The 13390-nt window shown below is 36.4% G+C and overlaps 1 protein-coding gene across 1 annotated transcript in view; it reads left to right on the plus strand.

The window, feature by feature from the left end:
• FREM3 (FRAS1 related extracellular matrix 3) overlaps positions 1-13390 on the plus strand; it is a 57815-nt gene that overhangs the window by 20052 nt on the left and 24373 nt on the right. The window contains exons 3-6 of the mRNA XM_075194671.1: positions 1840-1986; positions 5421-5651; positions 6271-6396; positions 10289-10540. Coding sequence (XP_075050772.1) covers positions 1840-1986; positions 5421-5651; positions 6271-6396; positions 10289-10540 — 756 coding nt within the window. The remainder of the gene's footprint in view (positions 1-1839; positions 1987-5420; positions 5652-6270; positions 6397-10288; positions 10541-13390) is intronic.

The following is a 13390-nucleotide window of genomic DNA, read 5'->3' on the forward strand; positions in this document are numbered from 1 at the left end:
TTATTTGTAACATATTTGTGGAGTATCACTCATTAATCTTAAATTGTATATATGTCAGCTATCTTAAGACAAGAGCTAAGCCTGCAAGACCATGCTTGTTGCTCATTTAATCTAGTATAGTACCAAAATCTTGTAGAGCAGGGGTAGGCAACCTGCGGCTCTCCAGGTGTTGTGAAACTACGAATCCCAGCATGCCTTTCCACCTATCTGCTGGTTATCTACTGGCAAAGCTTGCTGGGACTTGTAGTTTCACAACACCTGGAGAGCCGCAGGTTGCCTACCCCTGTTGTAGAGCAACAAGGACCGAAAAGCACATTGGGCTGGGACATCTCAAATTCTAAGAACATTTCCAAAGTGCCATTAATACAATACAATATATCACTCAAGACGTAAGCCATCATCTGTCAGCTGTAACATGGGTGGCTTCTAGGGATATTATTAGCATACTGTAAGGCTGAGGGCGAGTGATGTAAGAGAGTTCTCCTCTATGGTTTGGTTTAGAATTAGTCATGTTATATGCAATGAAGAGTCCTAATCACGCGCAAATTATTTTTGTTCCTGCTCAATATATTTCTCATTGAGTAACTTCTTTAACTTACAGAGATCACTATTGCAAAAGCCGACTATACAAAGCATTTGCTGGCAATGACATGTCGCCATATATAGCAGTGCAGGATATAAAATAAAAGTATTTTCTAAATGTCATGATTTCTTCTGAGCAATGCATCACCCAGTAATGGTAGTAACCCTGCTTAATCAGTGGAAAAAGCAACAGATGTAATTTTTTTAGGACCACTATTGGTTACTCTGTACATTTTTATTGACTTACTTCTTAAAGTTAGTATTGTGCCCTGGAAACTGCATGCTGAAGCAGTTTGTCCTGGGGCTCCTCTGTTTCTGTAGAACGGTTTCAGATTTTCTCATAAAGCCTATGGAGGGGTGACCATGGACCAAGAACAAGCCATGAGCATGGATCTTGCAGCTTCTCATTGGACCTCCCACTCAGACCATCAGCAGCCATATTAGAATGATGAACGATAAACTTTTTGTGGGACTATAGTACAGAAAGGAAGGAGATCTGGGGAAAATGTTTCAGCATGTAGTTCCCAGGGTTCCACTAAAGGGAAGAAGAAAACCAGTGAAAATGTAATGAGTAACAGGTAATGGTGATTTAAGTAGCAGCTACAAAGGCTTCACTAAGGAGAAGAAGCAGGTCAATGAAAATTCGGCAATGTTGCTACATTATTCTTTCCTTGATCAAGCTCTTTGTTGATCAATAATACATCATGTCAGTCTTATTGCGATATATACGGACACAAAAAAGTATAGCTGTCCCCTCTAGTGACAACAGACGCACTAATTTTATCTTTTTACTACATATATGTTAGTGTCACAAAATGTATCATTGTCAGCTATTTGATTTGATTGTACTTAAGAAACTTTTTAGTTCAGTCTCCTGGACAAAACCATGTTACAATGCAAGGGGTGCAAATTAGCATTCTGTTTTGCACATAAGTTAAATACTGACTGTTTTTTCATGTAGCACACAAATATCAACTTTAAATTTCAGTGTATAAATAAGCTATCAAGTATTTGTGTGCTACATGAAAAAACAGTCAGTATTTAACTTATGTGCAAAACAGAATGCTAATTTGCACCCCTTGCATTGTAACATGGATTTGTCCAGGAGACTGAAATAAGAAGTTTCTTAAATTAAGATCCTTAATGAATCAGGCCCTAGATTACCAGGCATATTACATGAGATCTGTGTCCCTTGCACTTTTATTCGAGATATATTCAAGTTAACAACCATTGTTTTCACATTTCCTTCTTTTACAGGAGGCAATAAACTAAGCAGTCAGCCATTCCGGCTTAACTGGGCCTGGGTATCACTGGAGAGAAATCAGTATACTATAGATGAAGATGCCAAGTTCCTAGAAGTGACCCTTAAGCGTAGAGGATACCTTGGAGAAACTTCATTCGTCAGTAAGTAGCTAAAGTTCTTGGACTAATCCATATCTTACAACTGTTCTAATTGAAATGGGAGATTCCCAAGTCACAACCAGGGAGGGCCGGGACTTACAGGGAATTTGCTGACGCTGCAGCACGAGTTGTATGTTCAGGGTGCATAGTAGCATGATTTGCATGGATTGGGGGCTGAGGTGATGTTATACCAATTTTGCCAGGTTGAATGTTGGGAGGTATTCTAATTACACATCTCAACACAAACATATTACATGCTTTAGAAGAAAAATAATATAATACGTTTATGTATTCCTACGTGGCTGCCTTATAATATGAATTATGACATTCTGAGTTTGTTTAAACAAAAACTTGCTTGGTCCCTCTGCATGTCCATTTTGTTTGCACTCATTATAAAGGCCATGCCACTATCATCATACCTGTAATATGTTCCATGAATCCATGTATCAGCAACAGCAAAGTACACCTATAACAGATATAAGTCCATCTAATACAGACAAACTATTGTTTTATGCCTATTCCCCAAATAGATTCTTAGTGCATTTTACTTTTAGGACATAATGTAGGGTGGTGTGTTAAAATACCGCTGTAGTGGCACTTATTGATAGAAGTCTTTAAGTGAGAAAAAAAGGTGCTGAAATGCATGTATACAATACTTGTCCTAAGCAGCATTTGCTGAGTTTTATTTATTACAATAATTCTAGTTTCATGGCAAGGTGATGTTACATATTTTCTGACTTGAAATAAAGAGTTAGGACAGGAAACTTTCTAAAACAAACACCAGACTGTTGGATTAAGCTCAACATGTTACTACAGTAAATGCCACTTTATGGAGATAGTGTTAAACATTGGTGTTCTTCAGCAAGCACGTTCTCCTAGATAATTCTTCCATGGTGACTGACTTCCAGCACTAGGCAGTTTTATACCTTGGAGTGCAAATGCAACAACTAATGTTGGTCTTTAGGTCTGATCCATGAAACATGTATCTGTTATCTTAATAATAATGTGTTTATTATATAAGATCACAAAATGAAACACACTTTTTATTGTCGTTTAAATGTTATCATAAAGCGAAATAACAATTTGCAAATAATTCAACATTTTATAATGAATTCGAAATCACTGTTGTTTTTAATGGTTTTTTCTTGAAGCAGTTACAGATACTGTTTAAAGAACCAGTTTATGACATGATTGCCCATTATGGCTATGGGGACAATATAATAACATCATTTTCGTGGAGAGGTTTAATTTATGTTTACTATTGTGTGCCCCATATGTTAGATTATTATTCTCAGAATAGTTATACCACACATCTCTAAACATTTCAAAGGACCACTAAACGTAAGAAACATATATATTACTGACTTTTATTAGTAGATATTTAATATAAGGCAATTTATATTTAGATTTAATGGTCCTTTAAATTGTTACATTTTCACGCTAGCAAATAAAAGATTACATTTTACAAGCCATTTTTGCACTCTTGAAGAGAAGGCTTTTATGATCTCAGGTGTCAAGATCTTATATCTTTAAATGCTCCGTTTTATTTTTCCAGACAGTTCACAGTAATCCAATACGGCAGGAAGCTTGCAAGGCCATTTAAAACACAGTCACCTAATCACTGTAAAGATTGATGGTATAGGGGCTATAACAGATAAGTGTGAGTCAACATACACTTTGATCTTATGTACAATTTGAAAACATTAATATAGGAATAAAGCAAGAATATTTCAACTAGCAAAAGTGGATTCTCCCCAAGCCATTCCCCCAATGAGGTTCTTGCCTCACCACTGCCCCCAAAATGCCTTCCCCCACCTACACCATTGTTCCCATCTGCCGCCACTCTGATGTCATTTATAGCAGAAGGAGCATAGGGTGATGTAAGTCTCCTGCACTCCTTCAATTAGTGTCACCTGCACTCCTTCATTCAGTGTCTCCTGCACTCCTTTGTTTAGTGTCTCCTGCACTCCTTCGTTTAGTGTCTCCTGCACTCCTTCGTTTAGTGTCTCCTGCACTCCTTCGTTTAGTGTCTCCTGCACTCCTTTGTTTAGTGTCTCCTGCATTCCTTTGTTTAGTGTCTCCGGCACTCCTTCATTTAGTGTCTCCTGCACTCCTTTGTTTAGTGTCTCCTGCACTCCTTTGTTTAGTGTCTCCGGCACTCCTTCATTTAGTGTCCCCGGCACTCCTTCATTTAGTGTCTCCGGCACTCCTTCATTTAGTGTCTCCTGCATTCCTTTGTTTAGTGTCACCTGTACTCCTTCATTTAGTGTCTCCTGCACTTCTTCGTTTAGTGTCTCCTGCACTCCTTTGTTTAGTGTCTCCTGTATTCCTTTGTTTAGTGTCTCCGGCACTCCTTCATTCAGTGTCTCCTGCTCTCCTTTGTTTAGTGTCTCCTGCATTCCTTTGTTTAGTGTCACCTGTACTCCTTCATTTAGTGTCTCCTGCACTTCTTCGTTTAGTGTCTCCTGCACTCCTTTGTTTAGTGTCTCCTGTATTCCTTTGTTTAGTGTCTCCGGCACTCCTTCATTCAGTGTCTCCTGCACTCCTTTGTTTAGTGTCTCCTGCACTCCTTCTTTTAGTGTCACCTGCACTCCTTTATTTAATGTCTCCTGCACTCCTTCGTTTAGTGTCTCCTGCACTGCTTCATTTAATGTCTCCTGCAAAACATTATAATATTTGTGTCACCCCCAAGTCAAATATAAATGTTAGCTATGTATGTATGACACTTCTGTTATAATAATGTTCTGTGCGCACATCTGTGCAGAACACATATTTTGATCACTTTGAGTACAACAGTTTTCCTATAATGAAAACCAACTAGCCAATCTGAAAAGGTGATCAAATTGTATAATGTGCTAGATTTGCCACCATTACACAGCATTGTAATTAATTTAAATATAACATGGGTAAATCCACCATATTAGCTTTACAAGTTTGCCTAGCATCATAGACAAAGCAAGCACAAAACTAACTATATCAAATTATACCAAAAATAGCCAATTTTAGGACAATTTCTAAGCACTGCCATCATGAGTGTGGTTTACCCCATTTTATATACACTGAAAATTGTACGTTTGCACCACTAGGTACAATTATATCAAACATTCTTCATAAATCACCCAAAGTGTTTGAATGGAAAGTCTATAAATTTCAGCACCAAAAGATACCTTTCAGTATTATCACACACACGTAACATTTTAATTTATGTGCTGCGTGTATAAATCACACAGGCCACTATTAAGCAGTTGCCAGAATAATGACAGTTGCCAACCAAGTTGGACAGATACTTTTTTTGTGTCAATCCTCTACTTAAGCTTGTTTCACACATCACTCTTTTAGACAGAGGCCACACAGAAAGGATTTTTATCCCACCACTTATTTCATTGTTTCTTTGAAGGGATGAATATTTAATGGTTGGCTTCATTTACCTCATTAAGGTATCAGCACAAAGGATGGAGCAGCAATTAAAGATAAAGACTTTAAAGGGAAAGCACAAAAGCAAGTCCAATTCAACCCTGGTCAAACAACAGCCACATGGAAAGTCAGGATAATCGCTGATGACGAGTACGAAGAATCTGAGACGTTCCAGATAATACTTTCCGATCCTGTCATGGCTGTACTGGAGTATCCCAATGAGGCAACTGTGGAGATTGTGGACCCTGGTGATGGTGTGTATAAATAGCAATATGTGATTAGTCTGAAAGACGGAAATGTATTAACTTAACCCTGAGCCGTAACTTAGAAATCTAGCGCCTGGTGCGAGAAAGACAAATGTCGTCCCCTTCAGCGTTGCGACCTGGGCGGTCGCCCCTATCACACAGCCCTAGTTACGGCCTTGACTTAACCACAATAATAAAAGTTTCTAGACTAGAAATAATCTATGAAACAAAGATGAAACAACTTTCCATATAAAAGATATAGATATTCTCAGCACAGCATTAATTTTTATACAAATTATAATAGATAATTATTGAGGGCTCCTCAGGAATCGAAATTCAGATAGATCAGCATTGACTCACTAGTATATTAACTCTATGTATGCATGTTTATATTTATTTAATAATTATGTTACTTAATACATAGATCCTTAATTTTGTGACCCTTGGGGATACATATTGAGAAGTGCTGATAAAATTAGTCATTGGCTCTGAACTAGTTATCTTAGAACCTAATTAAAGTGAATTAAACAAAGAAGGTAAACTTGATCATAAACTGAGGCATTATATACAGTACATAATGTTCTTAAAGTATAATGACAGAATCAATGCTTTTATACTTTTTCTGTAGAATCTGTGGTATACATACCACAATCAGAGTATAAGATAGAAGAAGACATTGGTGAATTACTAATCCCTGTTAGAAGATCAGGAGATGTTAGTCAAGAAGTTATGGTTGTCTGTTCAACACACCAAGGTAAGTTATAAAAAATAATTCATAATTCCGAATATCTGAACACTAGGGAGTAAATGTATCAAGCTGCGAGTTCTGTCGGGTTTGAAAAGTGGAGATGATGCCTATAGTAACCAATCAGATTCTTTCTATCCTTTATTTAGTGCATTTTACAATATGTCAGCTAGAATCTGATTGGTTGCTATAGGCAACATCTCCCCTTTTCAAACCTGCCAGAAACTCGCAGCTTGATAGAGTTACCCCTAGATGTAGTTTTTTCATTGTATCAATCTTGCATGGCTTTAACATTTGCATATTGTCTTGAGTATGCTATGAATATATAAATATAAAATAACAATATTATAAAATTGTTGGGTAAACAATATTTTAAATTGTAATAATGACTGTGCTGTCAATTTTAATATTTGCATTTAAATACCATAGATTTCAAACAACATAATTTAGAATAGAGGAGGTGACAGACAGAGGTCCTGTGATACAATCTTTCAGCTCCGTTTTTGCGTCGCCATGCCACATTGAATTTGCATTTGTAAAGTAGCACTTCAGAGAATTTATAACCTATAAACAGAGCTGGGATAACAATGGTCAATTCACTTTGTTATACTGTATGTGGTTGAGGTAGGACTGAAAACACTTATGGACAAATTCCACCGCCAAAATGCGTGACACAGTGCGGAACAAGGTGAACAGTTTTGAAATTTTTGCTCACGATAGATAGATAGATAGATAGATAGATAGATAGATAGATAGACAGATAGATAGATAGACAGACAGACAGACAGATAGATAGATAGACAGACAGACAGACAGACAGACAGACAGATAGATAGATAGATAGATAGACAGACAGACAGACAGACAGACAGATAGATAGATAGATAGATAGATAGATAGATAGATACGTAATCAGTATCAGTAATCTGCAAAAGTGAAGCAACATTTTTTGCCATATGGCACCGTAATAATAATTACAAAATCCACAATATGCTTTAAAATAATTTTTATTAAACTATGACAACAGAATCCATGAGTTGGAATGAAAAGCCCCGTAGTGAATGGTGTTTAATGAAACAGCAAGTGGTCAGGGGGCATATGCAGGATTGAAGTGATAATCTGTGCAGTGTTTAGTGACAACAGCTGTAGGTTTTGATCATATGTTCACAATTTTTCATAACAACTGGCTACAAAAAACAACTTATGAATTATGTTAATCACATTTTATTTTTGCATCTGATGGCTAGTATTCTCTATCTAGCATTTGAGGTATTTGAGAACAATCTGATAGTATGTGATCTCTATTAAAAAAATAAGGGACATGAATATATATTATAACATCCAGCCCAGCTGGCATCCACCCAAGGCTTTTTATGCAACCCGCCCCCACCCAAAGCTCCACTAAGAATGGATAGCACTGCTTGGCATAAATGCTAGTGTGTAAATAGATACTCCACTGAAACTTATCTCATACAGCACAGCAATCCATTCACAAATTCCTTTCCACAACATTTGTGATCAAATTGCTTTACAAATGTTTTCTTCCGGAAAACACTTGTGCAATAGACATTGCAAAGGATCATGGAGAAGAGATTGCAGTATGGTGAGGATTAAATAGTGCATATACATGTATTATCTTAACACTAAATAATATCTATCATACATTAAATACATTTTAAAAAGACAGGGATAGGGAAATGCATTTATTTAGTAAAGATTTATTAAAGTGGTACTGTCATCTACATACACTGGATGCAACCAAAATGCAACCTGTCATTTAACTTGGAATTAAGACATCACTGTGCCTCGTGTCTTAATGATGAACCAGCTGGCTGCATTATCTTGAATTTTGGTTCGGCCCTCTAAATGTTTTGCTTTCGCATTACATGTTGTGTTGCGCTCCAAAAAAAAAGGTTAGGTTCTCCAATCATTATCAATCAGTTATGAAAAACTACATTTAGATCAAGTACTTGGCAACACACTTTAGTGGTTTTTTTATGTTGTTTGTGATTCACATAAAACTGAGCACTGTATTTTGAGTGTTGAATTATAACATTTTGCAAGTTACAGTTTACAATGAGTTTATCAGTTGACCTCACTGTGCTTATTTTGATGATGTATAAAAATATGTAAATTTCTATACCTTATTGATCGCTATTAAAAATGAAATCAAATTAAGTGTCCTAGAGAAACATATAAAAATGTAATAAATGTAATTGTTAGGTAGAATAATTTAAAATGTTGCTCAATTAAAAACATGAGACAATTATTTTATTTTGTTTTAAGACCCAAATGTATGATAATGTGAATTATCAGAACAAAACAATTGTGTAAATAGTTGCGTTTTTTTTGTCAGATGAAAACAATAATGTGTATAAATTCTAATCTCTCAATGTAATGATTCTTTATATGTGCTTATTCTCAAATCTCTTTTCAATTGATTATTTATTATGCATTTACATCAACAGGTATTTAATAAGCATAAATATACATTTTTCATTTTCTCCTAATTTATTTCATGATTCATCCATAACTCTATAACTTTGATGATGTGTCAGATTCTAGAATTCTTTTTCTAATGCAGTATAGAAAATGAAAGCAAGAATTTGATTGGTTGCTAAGAGTTACAACACACTTGGTCACAGAGCACCATTTTATTAAATAAGTCGCACAGAATCAGTTGAGCTAGCGGTAAATCCTGTCATCCCTGACTTGGAACTATTTATTTCATACACAACCAAAGCATAGATTCCAGTTTAAACAATTAACAGCAGCATATCGATTTTAGTTGTGTTATAATGAGACATATTTTAAATATAAGAAGACTATAAGTGTTCATGCTTTACATAGACTTTTCCATTTAGACTCTTCCTGGGATGTGTACTTGTGCAGTCAGGTGCGTGCCCACTGTGTCAGACACTCCTCCTTTATTTAAACCCACTCAGGCTATTCTCTGGTACCAGAGCTACGGCTTGTGTTGTGCTTGAGCATTATTCTCTTTGACCTTTTGATTCTGACCTGGCTTGTTTTTGCCTCTGGTTATTTGCTTGTGAGCCTGACCTGGGTTTGATGCAAGTTTTTGGACTATTTCTGCTTTCCCTGATAGATCTTCTGTACAGTCAGCTGTTGCCTGGTGAGGCTAGTTCTAGGGGGCTGTGACCTGTGGGATTCCCATACCGAAGTCCATTACTCCCTTGAGGGGATGCCGGTGAAAAAGTGTTTTCCTTCCTCCTTCCCTGGTTGTTGCCAGCGTCATTCACTAGCAGCATAGTGGGCTCTCATCTGGGATAATTAAATACAAGAACATTCCGTATAACTGTTAAACAAATTTAATTGGAAACATTTTTTCAAAAAGTGCATCCTGCTTTATGATTACAGCTCTTATGTCTAATCAGGAGTTATCCAGATCTTCTAATCCGTTGTCTTAGGGGTTAGGAATAACATGCAGTAGTGCAGAACAGGCGGAATGTAAAGATTTTATCAACAAACTTTATATCTCTGCAAATCATCTTGTTCCACCCCAAAACTCAGTTCACATAAAATGTCTTGAAAGTTTTGCTCATCTCTCCAAGACTCTGTTCCAAAGTACACAAGTCCCAGCACCAGTCATAGAAGCATTTGTGTATTATAGGAGTAAGCTTATTGAAATTATTTACCTTTTTGAAAGTTGTTTTTATTATTTTATTGTATTGTTTTGTTTATTCCTTTGAAAGATCTACATGTTAACCAATACTGAGGTTTAGCAGCCATTTCTTACACATTTCAGCACATTTCCTACCTACAACTGGTTTGATACATATAACAAACCCCATCAAATTAGTATCGCTATTGTCAGTTTACATGTTGTGCAAAATAGATTCCATATGCTCATTCATTGCTGTTTACATTGTCTCTCACATAGGCTCAGCTACCGGAACTGTTCCCTCATCAGTCCTGTCGTATTCCGATTACATCACACGGCCAGATGACCACACCAGCATTATTCGTTTTGGCAAGGATGAGACGGAAAAGAACTGTCGCATTATCATAATCGATGACTCTCTTTATGAAGAAGATGAGGTGTTCAATGTCACCCTCAGCATGCCAATGGGTGGACAAGTAGGAGCTGAGTTTCCTAGTGCCAAAGTGGTTATTCTGGCAGATACAGATGATGGTAAGAGCATGAGGTGGTTGCTATCCTTACATAGAAATAGTTGCATTATATTTTATTACAAAAAATATTCCTAATCTACATCACAGCAACTGCAGGGTACACTATGTGCCACAATACAGGCAAATATCACAAGTAAAATAAAGCATACAAAAAGGGTCTATGATGTCATTACCAATGATATAGGAGGAATGATAGGCACATTATTACAATTTTTAAAGACTTGTTCTCAGAGCTGACTTGTCAATGAGAACATGAAGACAGAATAAAAGGGGACATAAGATTACAAAGAAAGAGCTATTTTTCTCTTGAACTAGAGACACAATTTTGGGTTACATTGGTGAAATGAGAAATCAATTTAACAGATCAGGAACTCATTCAAATAGAATCAGTTTCCGATGGTCAGTCCTAATCTCAATCCCTAGTGTTATAGTGTAAATCACATAATTATTGCTGTATCCTGATCTTTAAATAAGGAATTATTTATTTCTTAAGCTTGATTGTTTGAAACATTAACAGGCAGTTGCGTTCCCATCATGTTAAAGGAATATATAATTACACACATCTATCATCCATGTTTAGTTCTACAATCTGCATTCACTAAGGCATATATAAACAACTAAGAAGAAGAAATAAAGAAAACCATAATGATCAGTACACCACTGTGACAATGTGCAATAAAAAGTTACTAATAATGGATTGCGTTGTAACTATTCAAATAAGTCTAAAACACAACTTTCATTAGAACTATAAAAAAAAAGGGAAAATGCAGTAAAGTAAAAGACAACTTGTAAATAACATTATTGATATAAATAGATTTTGGGCTCAATTAGAACAGCATTAAAATAAGTGACCAATGGAAGTATAAGTGAATGGCTAAATATTCAGCAAGCAAACAGTAGGGGTACAAAAGTCACTCCTGGATCCTCAAGATTCCATTATCACGTGAGATAATCTTATGGTTCCAAACAGTGAACACCATAATTATATCATTGTAATTTGATCTTATTGACTAATTAGTAACACATTTTGGAAGCACAATGTCAGGGTGATATGTTGATCACTAGTGTCATTTTATTTTTACAGTTTTATTGTAATATACTTTAGGAAACACTTAGTAAGCTATTGATAGTGCCTTCTAATCCTCATATAATAATACAGGAATGTGATCTATTATCCAGATGCCTGGGACTTGGCGTTCTCCTAATAAAGGTTTTACTTATAGGACAATATTCTATACTATATATTATATATAAAATATCTATTTTATAATATGAACAACATTAAAAAATCAGAACAAAATCTTAATCTCATATTATAATGTATTAATAGATAGGTTAGTCTCAGATTTAAAGATAAAGAAAACTCCCCAGGCTCACCCCAATATGTATCTTGATTGGCCTGGAGCTTGAGTAGCAGCGGGGCCTACCTCACCCGAACAAGACATCCTAAGAATGGATGTGAGCAGCTTACATCCTACTCTGGGAGTATCTGTCAGCCAGCTATGCCCCACTGATGGGCAGCACGGTGGTGTAGTGGTTAGCACATCTGCCTTACAGCACTGGGGTCATGAGTTCAATTCCCGACCATGGCCTTATCTGTGAGGAGTTTGTATGTTCTCCCCGTGTTTGCGTGGGTTTCCTCCGGGTGCTCCGGTTTCCTCCCACACTCCAAAAAAAACATACTGGTAGGTTAATTGGCTGCTAACAAATTGACCCTAGTCTGTGTGTCTGTCTATGTCTGTGTGTGTGTGTGTGTGTGTTAGGGAATTTAGACTGTAAGCCCCAGTGGGGCAGGGACTGATGTGAGTAAGTTCTCTGTACAGCGCTGCGGAATTAGTGGCGCTATATAAATAAATAAATGATGATGATGATGATGATGATGATGAAGCCCTCTGCAAAAGATCAATAGATATTATAATGCTGCCAGGGTGTTTCTATTAAATTAAAGGTCTAGTTTCTGTCCAGTTTATAAGGTATAATTTTAAGCATTCCATTAATGTTAATAGGAAGAACCACATTCCATTCTGTACGCCACAAAGGCATGAAAGAAAAATTAAATCTAACTTATACAATACCTATCTGTTCTCTAGGAGTAGTTCAGTATTTAAGGATGCTGAGTATAAAATAATGATACGGAGAGACTTACTAGAGTTTGATTTCCAGTGTCAGCGCAACGTTAGAACTTGGACAGGTCACTTTGTGTCCCCTTGCACCAGTATACACATAACAGGGCACGTAAAATGTGTACATGGAGATAATAGCTCAGTAAGACAGCAAACTAGGAATAACAAATATTACGATTCTATCATCTCTCCTGTTTTATTTTAATATCTAACTTATGACGTGGATTTTGTTCAGTGTTCTGAAACTATTTTGTTCAAGTCTTTAGAATATGTTAAAATCCGAGAATGATTTAAATGCGATTTCAAGTTGTTTAGGTGCATGTAAAACTATCCCCCCCAAATAGTACTTAACTCAGAAGTACCCTCTCTTTATATAGCTTACTTCAACTGGCAAATACATGGTGGGGGAAGCAGACCATTGTTCAGCTATTGTATATTTGGGTATCTAGGGCTTCGTCCTTTTCATATCCTTTAAAGCAGAGCAAGAAGCACCTGGGCATGGGAACCTGATCTAATCGTAAATTTCCTGCTCATGCTGTATCCTACACACATAATCAATGTACAAAGACTTATTTGAAGGGCCAGGTAAAAAGAAAAGGTTTACATCCTCTGTAGACATGCAACAAAGGTAAGCTTTCTTAGGCCGCTTTCACAGACTCCTTTGAGGATTAGTGTAAAAGACCCTTTTTCAGAAACAACAAGGTAAAATGAGAACATATGTAGATGGT

This window comes from Mixophyes fleayi, chromosome 1 (genome assembly GCF_038048845.1).
Source record: "Mixophyes fleayi isolate aMixFle1 chromosome 1, aMixFle1.hap1, whole genome shotgun sequence".
Taxonomy (NCBI): domain Eukaryota; kingdom Metazoa; phylum Chordata; class Amphibia; order Anura; family Limnodynastidae; genus Mixophyes; species Mixophyes fleayi.